Source organism: Alternaria novae-zelandiae (genome assembly GCF_023758075.1).
Source record: "Alternaria novae-zelandiae strain BMP 2774 chromosome Unknown scaffold_23, whole genome shotgun sequence".
Taxonomy (NCBI): domain Eukaryota; kingdom Fungi; phylum Ascomycota; class Dothideomycetes; order Pleosporales; family Pleosporaceae; genus Alternaria; species Alternaria novae-zelandiae.
The window spans coordinates 305,114-322,061 of NW_026056983.1; the positions used below are offsets into that span (position 1 = coordinate 305,114).

Sequence of the window (16,948 nt, forward strand, 5' to 3'; positions counted from 1 at the left end):
GAAGAACCTTTAGGTAACAGTATAATCATAACACAGTCAAGAATGCTGAACACCCTGTCATATTGATAGTGCCTGCAAGAACATGCAATCAGACCTGTGGCTTGCACCTTCCCCCACTTCACTGCCACATTGGACCCCGTTTTCGCCTCGGCAGTAATTGCCAACTTTTCTGCATCACACCTCCACAGCCTTTCGGTCCGTCCCCATACGCGCCTGCTTAAGGTGAAGCAGTCCGGCTATGTAGTACTAACCAAGAAAATGATTGTACGCGATGACGTCATCATACAGCTGTTACGCGCGTGCGCCTTGGAGCAGAGATCACATGCACACAGCCACACGCTGATAGTGCAGTCAACGATCTAGATTTGCTACAGTAGCTAGCACTTTCACTCCATCTGAGAGCGTATCCGACCTCTTTCATCGGTTCTAAGGCCTCTCCAAACGATACTCGCACTAGCAGCTGAAGTTCGGGATCGGACCAAAAGGCAAAGGCAGTAAAGATGGCGCAACAACTGCAGCCAGCATGGCCTGCCCAAAGACCGCAATACCACGACACGATCCTCACCATCACGAGCAGCAGCTGTGCGGATCCATACGTACTCTGGGACAAAGGCACGTACTACATGACCTTCACCTGCGGCGGCCACATCGAGATCTGGTCCGCGGACTCACTCTTCGACTTTGAGAAGAAGTGCAAGAAGAACGTGATCTGGCGTCCCCCACCAGACCAGCCCTACTCCGCCGACTTATGGGCACCCGAACTTCACTCCATCCACGGCCGCTGGTATGTCTACTTCGCGGCCGACGACCCCAAGCATGGCAACAAGTCGCATCGCATGTTTGTCCTAGCAGGACCACCCTCAGAAGAAGACCCTCTGGAGCCAAGTAAATGGAACTTCTTCGGCCGACTAGGCGGTCTCCCCGAAGAGCAATGGGCAATCGACGGTACAGTCGTCACACTAGGCGGCTCCATGCTTTTCGTCTACTCAGGCTGGCCCCTCGGTACCCACGCCGACGAGTCGCGTCAAGAAATCTTCATCATCGAAATGGTCTCACCGACAGAATGTACAGGCCACCCGATCCGCATCAGCACTCCAGACCTGCAGTTCGAGTTCTCAGGCACCAGCGGCATAAACGAGGGCCCGCAGTTCCTCTGCTCACCAGACGGCCGTTGGATGGGTCTTGTGTACAGTTGCGCGGGAAGCTGGACACACGAGTACAAAATGAATATCCTGTACTACACCGGTGGCCACCCGCTTGACCCACACTCCTGGGCCAAATCTAACAAACCCCTTCTCAAAGCCGCTCGCGACGACTCTCCGCCTTATGGTCCAGGACACGGCAACTTCGTCCTAGTCAACGGGCCCGGCGGTCCAGAGGTCTGGGGCTGCTTTCACGCCACGGATGCGAAGACTGGATGGGAAGGTCGCAAAGCCCGCATCATGCGCGTGGGATGGGGTCAAGGAGGTCCGTTCATGGGCTCGGGCGAGTGTGGGAGATGCTGCGGTGAAGTTGAGCATTTCATCCAAGGTTGTCCTGGTGGTACTTGTGGTGGTCAGGGCCATTGTGGTGGGGAGGGCGGTGCGGGTGGGGGATTCATGCAGCCGGGACATCAGGGCGGGAACTCGACGGATGATATCAAGAGGGAGGTTAAGAATTTGATTAAGGGCGGGAAGGGGCTTGTTAGTAAGTTTCTCAAGTAGGGGTAGGGGACGGGGATGGGTGGAGATGTCATGGAGTGATTGTGTTGGGGCGTATGGGGATCTGGGGTCCTCCTCATGCTCACGGACTTGGGATGCAGTAGTATTATTCGGATTGAAAAGTGGTTTTCAGTATCCAGAGTGAGAGAAGAGTCGTTGTGTGCGACCTGGACAAGCTGGTGTTCTCGTGCCAGAAGTCGACATACATGCCATCAGTACCTAGGTAATCACTTTTCACTGCGCTCAATCGTTTGATTCTCGGTATGAAGTCATTCAACCAACATATGTCAGTTGCGGGACGACTTCGACTCCGCTTCCGCAGCTTGTGAATGTGCGGAGTATCTCTGGGCAGCTAGGTAGTGGAGTAGCACCGAAGCCGCCGCACAAAGAAATACGGAATACCGCTAAGAAGCAGCTGGCGTCGGCCGAGGGGTGATCCGACTACAGCGGCATCAGTATACGGCAACTCTAAGACCACGCGTAGATGCAGCGCAACGCAGCAAGTTGTGCGTTTTCATACCACGCCATTTGTCGTCGTCCTTGTTAGTCCGCGTTCCGAGTTCGGAATACAGACGTTCCGCAGCCGATGGCTATACGCTCTATACGGCGGACCGAGTGGGTTCATCCCCGTCAGGTTGGGAGACGATGCCATTGTTGAATTTGAAAAGTACAAGTACTGCTCGTCTGGATACGTGAATCCATCATTCAGAGTTCGAGCATCTGGTCTACAAGTAAACTCATACTACGTCTTCACAACCAACCTCACCACGAGACGGCCTTATCACGATATACCATCCAAGCCTACTCCTTACCCCCTCACATCACCATGGCCAAAGTCCAAGGAACATGCGACCCGCGCTTTGCGAAAGTCAAGTCCGTATTTCAATCCTACCTCGACTCGGGAGAAGAGCTCGGCGCCTCCATCTGCGTCAACCTCGACGGGAAGGAAGTCGTCGATCTCTGGGGCGGCTACGCAGATGAAGCCCGAACACGACCATGGGAGAAGGACACTATAACGTGTATTTGGTCGTCTAGCAAGACCATCTGCGCGCTGGCGACTCTCCTGTGCATCGACCGGGGTCTTCTGGATCCAAACGAGAAGGTAAGCAAGTACTGGCCTGAATTCGCCGCGAATGGAAAGGAAGGCGTGGAAGTTCGCCACTTTCTTTCGCATGCGAGTGGAGTGAGTGGCTGGGAGGGACCCGTTACAATCGAGGATGTCTGCGATGTGGAGAAGAGTACGAAGTTGTTGGAGCAACAGGCACCGTGGTGGGAACCCGGTACCGCGAACGGCTACCACGGACTCACAATGGGCCATCTCCTCGGCGAGTTGATCCGTCGTGTAACCGGGAAGCCAATGCAAGAGTTCATCGCCGAGGAACTGTCTCGTCCACTTGCGGCGGACTTTCAACTTGGTGTCCCGGAGAAGGAGTGGCACAGAGTCGCCGATATTATTCCCCCGCCACAACACCAAGAGAATATGGAGGGCATGGCCATTGATACAAAGAGCATCATGTTCAAGTCTATGGGCATCAACCCCGGCATGGACGCTGACTGGGCCAACCAAGCAGTCTGGAGGGGTTCGGTCGTTGGTGCGGCGAACGGATACAGTAATGCGCGCGCTCTCGTTCGTCTCATGTCCGTCATCTCCTTGGAAAACCCTTCTTTCCTCTCTGGCAAGACTCTTGATCAGATTTTCACGACGCAGCAGCATTCCGAGAAGGATCTTGTTATTCCGATGAATGTTCGTCTTGGACTGGGATTCGGGCTGCCAGCCGAAGGAAGCATCATGGCTGATCTGCCACTGGGACGGGCGGCGACTTGGGGTGGTTGGGGCGGAAGCCGGGTTATTGCCGACGCGGATAGGAAGATGACGTTTGGATATGTTATGAACAAGATGGATGCAGCCGGGTTGGGGCAGACGAATGAGAAGGGCAAGGGTGGTATGGGAAATCCGAGGACGTCGGAGTTTATTGCAACGGTTTACGAGGCGTTGGGTATTGTGGCTTGAGAACGCGTTTCTCGATCGAGTTATGGGATAGCGGTGCTTTGGTTTTCGGATGTTTGCCGCTGTTGCTGTTGGTTGACCACTTGTTTTGGCCATTCCATCCATTCGGCCCAATAAGATCCCAGGAAGTCATCTACTACACCAACGATGCTCGTGCCGCAACCTGCCGTCCACCAACCTGTGTGAAGCTGTTCTAACAGTGCGCCAAAGTAAGCAAAAATGAGTAAAGCCAATGGCTGCCGTTGTTGCTGCAACTTGAAGTATTCTTTCGGTACTAAAGATAGCCAAACGAACGGCTGTATCAACAGCGGCAACAGCCCTGAGTTAGTAAAGGTGTCAAGTAGACCTGGAGAGTAGGATTTAGCAACTTACAGCAGACCAACTACCGTTATATCCCCATTCCTCCTGTTGATCTTCCCACGTTTTCCGGAAATGAAGGACCCATGCACTCATCTTCCTCAACAAATACAGCGTCTCGTCGTATACTGCCTTGTTTCCATCGTCAGCCCACGTTTGCTTGATGCGCACCACGTGCTGATCATCCGGTCCCGGCTGCATGTTGGGATCCATATCATCCCAGTCCTTTAGATGGAGCGTTGATTTCAGAGGGCCCTCTTTGAGATGTTCGTAGATAGGACCTATCACAGCCTGGATACCGCGCACAAGGGGTATCCATTCTGCACCCAAAATACGCGATGTCCGTATTGATAGGCTATCGTTGGTGTTGTCGCTATCTTGCTGTTTGTCCGCGTTGGCATCTGAAAGTTTGGAAAAGGTACAGAAAGCGTAGAAGAACATCAGCGTAGAAGTAGCAAAGACTGCTTCAGCGTTGTGCGGGCCAATCGTGTCGATATCTGCTCTAAATCCGCTGAGAGCGACCGTGTGATGATGCGCTGCGATGTGGAGATTCGCGCGTCTGTCGTCAGGATTGAGATATGCAACGTGTAAAGCGGAGAGACTGATGAGACAGTGCATCATGTATGCGTGTTTGTATGCTATTTCTGGGAAGACCACCTGCCACAGCTGGGTGACCGCCGGCACGCCGGGTAGTATGGAAAGACTGGTGGCCATCGTCCAGTGATGCAATAGGGACATATCCTTCAAGGAGAATGAGGGAATGACCTGGGTTTCGGAACATGGTGTGCTCGCTGCGAAAGGGTCGTTCTGAGGGGACGCTAGCTGGAATGCGGTCGGAGTTGCCGGTGTTTGAGCACGAGAAGACGCGTGTTCAATCGAACTTTTGGCTCGCACGGGAATGTATTCTGGGTATACACAGGCGACCTCATGCCTCACGCAATGCGAACATCGAGGTTTTGCTTCGTCGCACTATCGCGCGCGTCAGAATGGAGGTTGTAGTACGACATGCTTCGTACCTTGATCCGGCGGCGTTTGCACGTGGCACAGCCCGTCCGCGATTTCGAGTGCGCTTTTCTTTTCAGGGCCATTGGAACTGACCAATTGCATCAAGAGCTTGATATTATAGGCGAGGAAAAAGTAGTAGAGAGGCTTTGGGGATGGCAGCAACGCGAACGAGAAACGAAGAACGAGATACGAGGAAGCTAGAAACAGGTTGGTGCTAACCCAATTTGTGAACCTCGGCCCACTCGGCGAGCGAGACTTTCCATCCCGGCGACTTCCCCTAAACACCACAACACCTGGGCAGCAGATTGAAGATGCACGCACTGATGTCTATCAAAAGTTCAATGCGATTTCTAAATAAACAAGGTCGTCAAATCCGTAGGACAACTAAACGCCGTAATCATGCCACGCCAAACTCAAATGCGATACCAACGCCCGTAACATCTCGTAGAGTACAAAAAGACAGCAGAATTCCTGTTCACGCCCTCTCATACAATCCGATGATCTCGCTGTCCAACTTCTTCACTTGCCGATGGTTCGTTCCAAACACATCATCCGCGCGTACAAAATGGAACAAGACCTGTACCAAGAACATGGGCAGCGTATCGAAAACATACATGTACACCTCATGCGAAGCCAGATACCCACTATGACCCTGTCCAAACTCGATGACACGGAAGATGCAGCGAGCGATGATGACAACGGCCGCGATGGCAAGGAGTTTGTACTGCCATGAAATTAGTACATCGTGCGTCGACGAAGGAGATGAGAAGAAAGGAAAGCAACTTACCAAAGTCGGCCACGCATACTTCCCATACTTCGGCACCGTATACCTCTCAGGCGCACTCCTCATCCTGAAATAGAATATGGCACTGACCACGACAAAGAAGCCGAAGAACGCCAACTGCACAAACAGTCCCAGCAGCATGATCTTCTGTCCCATATCCGCCATGTCTGCCTGCGCCATCATGCCGCCACCGCCAGACTGCATGAGGAATGCAACGACGTCGCCGCAGACGAAGATCTTGGTTACCAACGTAGGTCGGATAACGGAAGCGTGTTCGGCGTTTACGAAGACGACGAGGCGCCCGTAGATCATGTAGATTGTTGCGGCGTAGAGCGAAGGCGGGAGGATGATGAAGAGGGATTGCATGATGTAGGGCATTAGTTCGGAGGGGGATTGCGCGGAGAGGTAGCGGGCTGCGTAGCCGATTGTCATCACTGGGTGGGCATTGTTAGTGCGGGTTGCTATGAGAGGCAGGAGGGAAGGGGAGACGTACTTATTGATCCGATTACAAAAGCTGTATAGAACCACGCGCGACCTCGGATCATTTGGAAAAGGTGGTAGATTGTGCTTAGGCCGAAGAGGACAGCAAAGAGGATGGCGCCGACCTTGCTGGGCTCATAGGGAAAGAGAGCGTACGCCTCTTTGTCTGTTGACGTGTCGCCTGCCATTGTGATGCTTCGGGGGTAAACTATGGCTGAAGATGCCTAAGAAGGTTGACGAAGGAAGAGAAGGAGCACGCCGTTCCGCAGCACACGAGCAGTCGTCGTAAACGAATGTGAAAGAACTGGAAGTATGTGTTGAAAAGCGACAGGACGAAGACAAACGGAATGAATGTGTGGCTTGTAAAATCCATCATCACAGACATCATTCCTCCTTATACAACTGCGTCCATCGCAAGCTGCACCCAAAAGCGCAAGAGACCCATGTAGTGATCCACTCCGAGACGAATACGCGGATAGCCCTACGAGACGGAGGCTGTGCACTCAGGAACGAGATGCGGGTATCCACTTCGCGTACCCTGAAACCCCTGCATCGCCCGCCCGTTACACTAGATCCCGCGCTACGACGATACGATATACGATGCACGTCTGGAAATTTGTATGCTTGGGTTGGAATGTCTATTGGATACCTCTAAGCCCTCTATCTGACGTTGTCATACCTGCACCACATGCCGGAAGTACCGGTCAAAAATTGGCGCGACGATTCTATCATGCTCCTCCACTACCCTGTCGCCGCCCTCCATTCGCCTGTCTTTCGTCTCAATCATGTTATGAAGCCCTCAACGATTCCTGCCTCTAAGTCACTTCCGAGTCCTGAGGGCGCCAGTGCGCATTGTCTATTTCCGCCTGCGTGAGCCCGGCGAAGGCAGCCGAGTATTTGCTTGCAAGCCACTGCTCCACATGCGACACAGCCGAGTCGACCACAACTAACGGCTGGTTTGGGGTACTGACTTTCGGAAGCGACTCTATGTCGTCCTCATGACCGTCGTAGTCTTTGGAGGCCTCTTCATCCAGCGACGATTGCGGTTGCGCAGGAGCGTGAGAATTCGCAGGTGGCGGCGAGCTGGCCTCACGACTATGATGAGGTTCGGGAGCCTCCTCATCCATCGGTATGCTTGTCTGCGCAAACGAGTGAGGGTCGACAGTTTGTGCGCTCTCTGTCGTGGAGCCTTCGTTCCTTGCGCTGGGCGCAGGAGTTGATTTTGCACCAGCAGCATCTTCGCATGGCGCGAGGTCCCTGGATTCCTTCTTCTCTACCGGATGCTCCGATTGCGCAATATCTTGAGGCTCCGCAGGCAGTACCGTCTCCTTGATCGGACTGCTGTTCTCTATGCCAGATGTGGAAGTCGATCCCGCACCCGCAGCATCTTCAGATGGTGTAAAGTCCCCGGATGCCCCCTTATCTGCCGGACCTTCTTGCTCCGCAACATTCTGAGAATCTACAGGCTGTACTGTCTCCTTGGTGGAATTGCTCTTCTCCGTGCCTGACGTGGAAGTCGATCCTGCGCCCGCCACGTCCTTAGACAGCTTCAGATCCTTGAGACTCTCTTGATGAACTGGTGGTTCTGATTGCATAGTCGTGTGATGGCTCACAGGCCGTACGGTCTCCTTGATAGACTCACTGTTCTCTGTGCCTGATGTGGGAGTCGATGCCGCGCCGGCAACAACCTTGGATGGCTTTGAGTCCTTGAATTGCTCTTGCCTTACGGGTGGTTCTGATTGCGCAAGAATGTGATGGCTCGCAGATTGTGCGCTCTCTTGAATGGGTTCACGGTTCTCCGTGGCAGTTGCGGTACGCGGTCGCGTGTCGACAGCATTCGTAGACGGAGCGGCTTCTTGAGGAGGGTTGCGCCCCGTGTCATTCTCCGTAGGTTTGAAAAGCGCTGACCAGGATGTAGGCTGCCCGCAAGCGGTACTGTTGTGTTCTTTGATTGATTCGGCGCTGCCCTCACCTGGTATCAGAGCAGACAATCTCGTTATTTTTGATCTGAGATAGTCCGCCCGTGCCTCTCTCGATTTCACTTCAGCTCTTGCCCTGTCCAACTGTGCATCGGTAACAGCAGTTGCATAGCCTCTCTCTTTGTACGCATCTTGGATACTCTTGCGATCGTCGGTGCGCTGTTTCTGCTTCTGCTTTGGTCGCACTTTCGCGCGCCCTTGCACCTTTGACCAACTACCCGGGTCGTTCAGAAGACTCTCCTCCATGGCCTTCTTCATGTCATCTTCACTATCGGCATGGAACGCTAGCTTTCCGGTGGACTTCCCAGCGTGTTTCGACGGCTTGGCCATCAAAACTTCGTACCTGTTGCTTGGATGCTCTTGAACCGTCTCTTGATTGGTAGGCGCTTCATCGCTAGGAACCGAATCAGCCGCAGACAAGTGGCCACCAAGGTCACCACCGTCGTTGATAACACTGCTGCCAATAACACCGTCGTTATCCTTGTTGGCGTTTCCAGTAACACTGTCACCACCGTCATCGGCCTTCGCGACAACGGATGGCGAAGACTCCTCCACCGTGATTGAGGCTGCTTGCTTGTTAGCGTCGGATTTTCCTGCCTTGCCATGTTTCCTCTCCCATCTCGATTGCTTCTTTCTTTGCTTCTTTAACTGCTCTGTTGACTGCTTCTGCTCGCTCTTCTCCTTCTCTTCCAGCGTTGAAAAGGGTGTAGGTCCACAAGGTGTAGGCGTAGTCGATAGCTCTCGAGATAAGCGCTGCTTTTTGGTTTGGGGCTCTTCCTGGGGTAGAGCTTGCTCTGGGGATGTGTGTTGTTCTTGAGTTACAGACTCCTCTTGCGGTGTCGTGTCGTCCCTCTGTGGAGGTTGTTCAAGAGACACAGGAAGGTCTTGAGATGTGCACTTCTCTTGAGCAACTGGCAGCTCCTTCTCATCAGGCAGCTCCCCCGATTTGGCACCTTTACGTTTCCTCGGCTTGTTCTTCTTTTTCGGTTTCTTTTGCTCCGCTGCTACAGCTGCTACAGCTTCATCGAGGACTAATGCGTCGAAGTCCATTCCCTTCAGTAGAACACCCTGTCGAGCCTCTGTGAAGAAATATACCCAGGTAGTAATGGTTTCGATTGAGCGTGGTCGAGTAGCGTACTCTGGAAATTTGACTACATCATGGCTGTGGAAGTTCTGCACGAGGCTGTGCCATATGGATTCGCCACCAGGATGCCTCTCTTCGAGGTAATCGAACAATTTCTTTCGAGCTTTCGCGCCATCTAGGCGTAAATCGTAGATGACGTCGATGTTCTCAAGACGAAAGGAATCGATCCAGAGGAATACACTTTCTTTTGTAACCAGAGGTCTAGTATAGATCTCAAGCACCCTCATCGCGTTCCAAAGGTATTGGTCAACGTGGTCGAAATCTGGGGCTTTTATCATTCTCTGAAACGCTGCTATTCCGTCTCGTCTGACCCTTTGGCGAATCTTTGTAGGTGCCTGAACGTATCTGTCGAACGAGGGTTTGTGCAACTTCAAAACCCCACTTACAGCGCACCACAGTACTTCGAATGGTTGGAGATCGGGCCGTTTGCGAGTCAGAAAGAGGATGCAACAACGCATGTCATAATCGAGCATTGCACTCAGGTTTTGCCTAGAGTCTTGATACTCGTGGCTCATCTTCGTGGCCACGCCGAGCTCAAGATCTGCCAGCAGGCCGCGTGTCGCAAATAATGGTATGACACATTTGGTCATATGATCGGGGGGCAGCATGTAGTTGTAAAGGATGGTGTTAGGATCAGGCTTAGCCTAAGGATGAATGTACAAAGTCAGTAAATGTTTCACATACGATGCGTACATGAGGTATCACTACCTTCCATTGAACTTGGTTGTTGCTGATCTCGAAAGAAGCGTCCCAATAGCCCGTACATTGAGGATTGAAGAGTGACATGGGCATTTGACATTTCCGGATCTTTCGGTCCAGCCTTGGAAGACTAGGCAGAAGGTGGTACTTGACCATTGGGTACTATACGTTGTCCAAGTCCCTCGCATCGGCCTCTTCAATAGCCTCTGCTCTCAACTCGTAAAAGTTTAGATCTAGAAAGTCCCCAGAGCCCGGAGCGGCCTGAACGACTGATGATTGTAGCTGCTGAATGGACAATCCGGGAAATGGTGCAGTGGTATCCGAATCATCCCTCGGTTCCAGCGACGGGTGGGGCGGATCTTGCTCGATAGCTGATGCTTGAGGTTGCTCAGCGGTCGATTTGGGGAATGGTGGCGTGTCCGGATTATCCCTCGGGTCCAGCGATGGTTGGGGCGGATCAGGCTCGATAGCTGGTGCTTGAGGCTGCTGAGAGTCCTTGTTGGGATGCGGCTCGATGGCTCCGGCAGGTGTGCGCTGCGCCAACCTGAAGAGCGCATTGCGGTATTTCTCCTGGATCTTCAGATGGGTGAAGAAGTTGACAGGCAGCGGCCAGTAATTGTCGGCGATGTGATGGCATATAGCTCCCTCCAACCAACCCCGGTGGTCCAGTGGGACTGTTTCGAGGCTGTCCACGATAAGCTGACCTATCGGTAGCAGCTTCTGCTTAAGAACCTGAGCGTGCGTCTCGTTGTTGAGGGTCTGATTGTGGTCCTGTAGACTCTCGGGTGTCAACGCCTTCAGTTCCTTCAGGTGGTCGAGAACGGGTGACAGTATTTCGATTATTAGGCTCTTGTCGTCATTTTGAATTTGCGACTCCATCTGTGCTGTGGAGTGGTCGGTATGGCAGGACAGTTCTGTAGGCGATAGGAACCGATTGCGGTATAACTTGCTAAGCCTGAACGACTGGAGGACGGACAGCCTAGGGCCTGAGCTGTGTATGACTGCCGGTAACGATGGGCTATGAATAATCGGTAGTTCGGCGACAAAGGGAGTCACCGGACGTGGTGTTGCTGAAGACGTGGCGGCGGAAGCATCATTGCCATCCATGGTTGGTGGAAAGTCGCCTCCAGCCTCTTCGCTGCGGTAAGAGCGTTCCGAACCGAGTAGCGGCGTAGTGTCACCTATGGCTGCTTCCTCATCAGGAGTTACCACGCGCCTACCAAAGCCCCACCTTATTCCGTGCATATCAGCGTCAGACATTAGTTCACAGCTTCGAGTGATTAGACTGAGGAGAGTGGAAAGAAAGGTCGATAGTGCGCAGGTCACGTATTTAAGCGACATTGGCTTGCTAGTTATGCGATATCGCCGGGCCACGTGGTGGGTCAAGAAGGCGCAAGTCGGAAGGAGCGGTCTGGGGCAGGGAGTCGCGGCTGTGATTGTGACAGTGTTTGTTTGCTCGACGGCCGGACTGGCAAATAGAACTGGTGGGGTCAGAACAAGCAAGCAGCGCGAGGAACGAGTTGGGGAATTCATGAAAAGTACGACAAAGAGAGAGGTAAAGGTGAGACACGAAGGACTTATATGTACAGGTCGGTTCCAGGATCATCTGAGAACAATGGAATGTATGTATACAAATAGTACAATGAGTGTGCTCAACTTCGCGGGCATGTCTCATAAAATCGTTGACTTACGCGCTCATATCTTCGTACTGTGACGTGTCGCTGGCCCTATTATAGCTTGCCTGGAAACAAGACTACCCTCCATGGTTTGGGTGGACAATCGACCTGGAGTCGTTCACAGCCGGATCGTCTAGGCCAGCTCCTAGGTCTTCCAAGGCGTCAATGAACCATCACAGCGTGACCGTTTGGGGAAACCAACGGGACAGTGGTAGGCCCGCTGCTAGTTCGACCATCATCGTCCTTCTCTCCAGCCGATGGGTATGAGCGCCGCCGCAACCTGTCCTACACCCCTCTCTGTCGCAAGTAGGTTGAATTGCGCCGCCGCATTCCTTGTGTCTTGGACTTCTAATCGTATTCCCTGGTCATTTAGGTATTTGCGAACCGCAGGTGCGAGAGGCACGGTACTGGGGCCGGTGCCAATGATGAGTAGATCTGTCGCTCGCTGTCAGACCACGTTCGTCACGCATTCGTTGCAGGCGATTACAAACGTACCAGGCTTCGGATATAATAACTCCAACACTCCCCAGGCCTGCTCCGGCACCTCCCATTGCCTCTTCGCGTTCAGCAATTTGCCTGTCATTGCATCATCGCCCGTGCCTCCTTCAGCGACGGTGCCCTCTTTCCTACCCTCGCGTAGCCAGGGCTTCCATCGATATGCTTCTCCGCCTATCAAGAGAATGCCGCATCCGCTAATGCGCATCTGGTTGTTGAGCGCGAAGCCATCGCCTGTGCACGCGTCGATGGATGTGGCGGGAGCGACGGTGTTCCGGAGGACATCGAGAGCACTGAAGTCGGTCTGCGTGTCTTCGTCGCTCTTTGGGCCGCGATCGCGCGTTCTTGGAGGTTTGGATTGGAGGAGGGCGGGGCGCGTCGTGTGTAGGCAGCGTGCCTGTCGTGCAGACGCGATCACCGAGGGTCTGCATTTGGGCAGATTACGACATGAGGTTTGGGTCGTACATCTTGAGAATGCACGGGTACACTGTAGTAGACTTCGTTCCATGGTTGTGATATGCAATTGATTGTTGTGGCGGGTGTATATGTACAGGCCAAAAGTTATGCTAGAGCTGATGATCGATGCTGTCATCGAATCCAAAGAGAGCTCGGGCCAGCCGGCAAGCGAGACATCTTCAACCATTGTGCCTCATCTTGCACTCCTTTTGCCATCGCACCTTCCAAGCCAAATGCTCAAGTCGTGCGCCGCTTCAGTGAACAATGAAACCAGCGTTGCAACGGAATCAGCTCCTATGCGATGCGCTCATAAGCTTTTGTTCTATGGATGCTTTCCACCCCCAGACCACCCTATGCGACCATCCTTGATCGCGAAGCAGGCAGTGATACTCAGGGGCTCTCATGCTTCCATCAGCGAGCATGTCGGATGTCGTAGTCTTCTTCTTCGTCGTCGGAGTCGAATGCTGACGGAAGATCCTCACAGTTCAGTCCCTCGAACGCGAACTTTTCGGCCAACGTGGGTTTCTTCTCTTCCTTGATGGACACCATCTCGAACGACCTTGTGAGCTCGGAGTTGGTGTTCACTCGCTTCAGTGTCTGCCTAGTAAAGCGGACGGGCGAAGTCGTTGGCTACGAAGATACGAAGTCAGCGTTTGTCTCACACGCAGTTTGTACAGTGATTTCCTTACCTTGGGTCTGGCACCCTGATCGCCTTGCTCGCTCACAGTCGCGATGCTGGTCGATGAGTTCCGCTTGCGCTTGCGAAGATCTGGAATGGGCTGCGCGTTGTATCTGGGGTCTGGCTTTGGCTGGTTCACTCCCAGATAACACCATTCGGACGTCGGAGGGTTGAAGGTGGATGTCATGCCGCGATCCATGTACAGGTCTGAGGCCTTGAGCTCTCCGGTCGGTGTGACCTGCTCGGGCGCTGCAGTGAAGCCACCCCACTGCGAGAAGGCGATGGTGCGGCAGCCGGGAGGCATGATCGAGAGAGCCATCTCCGGGCCAAGAAGCTCTCGCAAGAACGCACTGCTGGCGGATGATGCTTTGCGCGTGAGATGGGAGGGTTGTGGGATACCGCGCTCGTCCGTAGACGGTGCTGTGTCTGTCGCAAAAGGGATATACTCTTGCGCAAACATCTTGAGATGCCTTGCTAATGCGTGCAGTTTCGTGGTTGTCAGACTGAAGTTTCCGGCTCGCAGCTGATCGCAATCTTTTGGACTGGAGGTCGGTGTTTGGAGTAATTGGGAAGTGAGGTCGGTGGTAAATTTGCAGCAGAGCTTGAAAAAGATTTTTCGCCATAAGGGAGTAGGACTACCTGGTGAAGGAGAAACAATGCGGGTGGCTGGTATGGACGGCCCATTGTCTGTTCTATTGTCACCCACGGTATGTGGTCGCCTTCACCTGCCAAGCCGACCAATAAGAGCAGGTCGAGATCAAAGCCATACCGCCGCGTTCACTTTTCAGTGACAGGATTGTCAGTCGCCGTGGGATATTTGGAGACTCGTGGGGAGTTTATAAGAGAAAAGGATGTGTTGTGAGACAGCGATGTGACTGTTTGTCGTATGGGGTGGAAGCAAACTGCCACGCCTGACGAGGCAGTCACTGGCGCCTATTGTTTGCACGCGTCGTCGCTGCACACCACGACGCCGGGCATCCATGGATGGTCTTGAATGTAGAACCGCTTGAGGTGAAAACACGCAACACTGTCAGTCACTGCCCCCACGCCGTGGTTCTCGCATGCTGGTGTCTATGCAGCGTTAGTACGATTCACCCAGGGGTACTAATCTCTTCGTTCATAACTTTAGGGAGCAAGGACCTCTTCGTCGAGCCTACGCGGATAATGGCCTTTTGCCTACTGGAATTAAGACTGGCAGACGAGTAGGACGCAGCAAGATGGGAGGGGAGGACTAAGGATTCCGCCTGAGTGCCTAGAGTTTAAAGGGCACCTCTAGAATCGAATCCGTTTCTGAAAGAAGAAGAGCGGGGTCTTCCGAGAGGTCTGCGCCCACGAGACGGTGTAGGCATAGTGCGTCATCGGTCACGGGAAATCGCGTCACGCTCGTGCGCTCTTTCCGCGACTAACAAATGCGCATTTCGCTGCCTGTTCTCGTTGTTTACCCAACCCCGCTTGACACCTACCTGAAGACTGCGCTCCGCTCTCTACAGGTTTTTTCAGGTTCAACAGTGGAGATGCCTTCCGACGCGTATGTACCTTCACATATCGCCCTACACCTTAGCTGACCGATATACAGAGGCAAAGGCCAGAACTTCCAGACAAGCGACGCCAAGAAGGGCAACAGCAGTAATTCGGGTGGCAAGACGTTTGGCGATAAGACCAAGTTCGAGCCCATGCTCAATTGCTGCCAATTCCTCGAGCTGCCTGCTGGTATGTCCCTCTTTTGCCTATATAGCGCTTTGGTTGGCTGACTATTCGCAGAAATCCGCAATCGCATATACCACTTCGCCGAAGAAGGGGTATATGATGACGACGATGATCTAATACGACCGCTTCTGCTCAAGCGTTCTAAGGTCGCAAGTGACAGCACTACCGTGCCGCATCTACTGAGCACGCTGCGTTACCGTGCGCTCACTCAAGTCTGCAAGCAGATTCGGACGGAGTATCGGCCTATGTGGCTTCGTCAATCTCGCTTCTGCGTGGAACTCCCAACACTCGCTCATTTCATCAACGCATACTACCCCAAGGTCGCAGATTACCAGCACGCTCCAAAGCTTCTGCTAATATCCTGGGACCACGGTCAGCTTGGCGATGAACTTGAGGAAGGTTACGGTGGGGACGAAGAGTCTATGGAGGACGTCCTGACAAACATCACCCTCCTGGCCCGCCTACGCGCACACTGCCCAACCTTTACTGTCAACTTCGCCTCCCGTCAGGTACTCGAAGACGATGTGCCCAACGTAGAGTGCTTCGAATGCGGACACAGCATCCATTGTGGATGCGACATGGACTGCGATCACGAGGACACTTGGGGTGAAGTGCTTTGGCAAATGAGGTGGAGTTATGGGTATCTCGACGCACTGGATGCCTTCCTCGCCAACACCAACGAAAATTGGCTGAAGATGCTTCGCAGTACCACCAACCTACAACCTCGTGTAGAGTTCACTTTTCACGTATACACCCAGCGTCTCACTATCTACATTCGTTTTCTGAAAGGCCAAGCTCCCAAGGGGTTCAAATTGAAGAGCATGTACAACTCTGCTCTTGGCTTCCTCAATCACTGGGGTATGTTGGATCTCAAGGCTAGCGATTCGATCGACTATGTCATCGGCGAAGCATCCGGCAAGTTCACGCGCCACGATGGCGAATGTCCTAGCTATGTCAGCACCTACAACCAGATCCACCTCGACAGTTCCACCATCGCTGTCTGGAAGAAAGAGAAGGAGGCCAAGACATCCGCGGCTTGAGTCTTTGTGAGTTGTGCACGATATACATCATTATGGTGCATATCAACCGTAATAAATGGTACAACGACCAGATGGCTGGTGTTTTGTTGTATCAGACATGGGAGAAGGAGACGTTCATGTGTACACTGGTCAACCTCACTTAATGCAATGCATGCCGTCTGGCTGATGAATATATTCATGTCTGGTCTTATTGCGTGGAGTCTTCCTGGGCCTCGACTCATTTAACGTTCTTATCGTGAACACTGGGTGCAACGTTGGAATACGAGCTCTTTCGTACTTTCCACCGATAAGTGGCGCCCCGCTCGGCCGCTTGAGCCGGCCGAGCTTTGGCGCGTCCTGCACAACACCGCCGTCTCGCCTTGCAACATGTCTAGACAGTGTGCATGTTGCATAACCACTAAAGCTCAGAGTATCAGTATCGTTACGAAAACGCTGAAGATGTCGCAATGATGCCGCTGAGCTCAATGAAGCACCCCGTCACGCGAAGACGCGACGATCGCCGTGTACACTAACTCACGAACAGCGTTTGCGTCGATGTTTTCCCGTCTACTACCTCAACGAGCAAACCTTGACAACTCAGAGAACATCAGTTCATCAGATGCCGAATCTCCAAGACGTCTGATGAACCGTTGGTGCTCTCAACAACAGACGCTGCGCGTGTTACGGCGTGGCGCGGGGTGGACAGGCCGTTGGCCCTGCGCCTCGGGCCGTCCGGTAGACAGTTTCTAGACAGGCAAAG

General features: G+C 53.2%; 7 protein-coding genes across 7 annotated transcripts; 3 read left to right on the forward strand and 4 right to left on the reverse strand.

The window, feature by feature from the left end:
* Positions 1 to 500: 500 nt before the first annotated feature.
* Positions 501 to 1,703, forward strand: J4E88_009261 (uncharacterized protein; the record flags this gene model as incomplete). The annotated part of the gene is made up of 1 exon (XM_049402865.1): positions 501 to 1,703. One exon carries the CDS (start codon positions 501 to 503, stop codon positions 1,701 to 1,703), a length of 1,203 nt encoding a protein of 400 aa, XP_049251353.1.
* An 823-nt stretch (positions 1,704 to 2,526) lies between these two features.
* Positions 2,527 to 3,711, forward strand: J4E88_009262 (uncharacterized protein; the record flags this gene model as incomplete). Its single annotated transcript, XM_049402866.1, has 1 exon — positions 2,527 to 3,711. The coding sequence occupies one exon, from the start codon at positions 2,527 to 2,529 to the stop codon at positions 3,709 to 3,711; it is 1,185 nt and encodes a 394-aa protein (XP_049251354.1).
* A 1,834-nt stretch (positions 3,712 to 5,545) lies between these two features.
* Positions 5,546 to 6,522, reverse strand: J4E88_009263 (uncharacterized protein; the record flags this gene model as incomplete). The annotated part of the gene is made up of 3 exons (XM_049402867.1): positions 5,546 to 5,794; positions 5,858 to 6,288; positions 6,348 to 6,522. The coding sequence occupies 3 exons, from the start codon at positions 6,520 to 6,522 to the stop codon at positions 5,546 to 5,548; spliced, it is 855 nt and encodes a 284-aa protein (XP_049251355.1).
* Positions 6,523 to 7,149: 627 nt separating this feature from the next.
* J4E88_009264 (uncharacterized protein) lies at positions 7,150 to 11,920 on the reverse strand (the record flags this gene model as incomplete). The annotated part of the gene is made up of 4 exons (XM_049402868.1): positions 7,150 to 9,738; positions 9,844 to 10,101; positions 10,325 to 11,337; positions 11,914 to 11,920. 4 exons carry the CDS (start codon positions 11,918 to 11,920, stop codon positions 7,150 to 7,152), a joined length of 3,867 nt encoding a protein of 1,288 aa, XP_049251356.1.
* A 147-nt stretch (positions 11,921 to 12,067) lies between these two features.
* J4E88_009265 (uncharacterized protein) lies at positions 12,068 to 12,835 on the reverse strand (the record flags this gene model as incomplete). Its single annotated transcript, XM_049402869.1, has 2 exons — positions 12,068 to 12,267; positions 12,328 to 12,835. The coding sequence occupies 2 exons, from the start codon at positions 12,833 to 12,835 to the stop codon at positions 12,068 to 12,070; spliced, it is 708 nt and encodes a 235-aa protein (XP_049251357.1).
* A 359-nt stretch (positions 12,836 to 13,194) lies between these two features.
* Positions 13,195 to 13,922, reverse strand: J4E88_009266 (uncharacterized protein; the record flags this gene model as incomplete). The annotated part of the gene is made up of 2 exons (XM_049402870.1): positions 13,195 to 13,413; positions 13,473 to 13,922. 2 exons carry the CDS (start codon positions 13,920 to 13,922, stop codon positions 13,195 to 13,197), a joined length of 669 nt encoding a protein of 222 aa, XP_049251358.1.
* Positions 13,923 to 14,976: 1,054 nt separating this feature from the next.
* On the forward strand, positions 14,977 to 16,209 carry J4E88_009267 (uncharacterized protein; the record flags this gene model as incomplete). Its single annotated transcript, XM_049402871.1, has 3 exons — positions 14,977 to 14,990; positions 15,039 to 15,172; positions 15,224 to 16,209. The coding sequence occupies 3 exons, from the start codon at positions 14,977 to 14,979 to the stop codon at positions 16,207 to 16,209; spliced, it is 1,134 nt and encodes a 377-aa protein (XP_049251359.1).
* Positions 16,210 to 16,948: the final 739 nt, after the last annotated feature.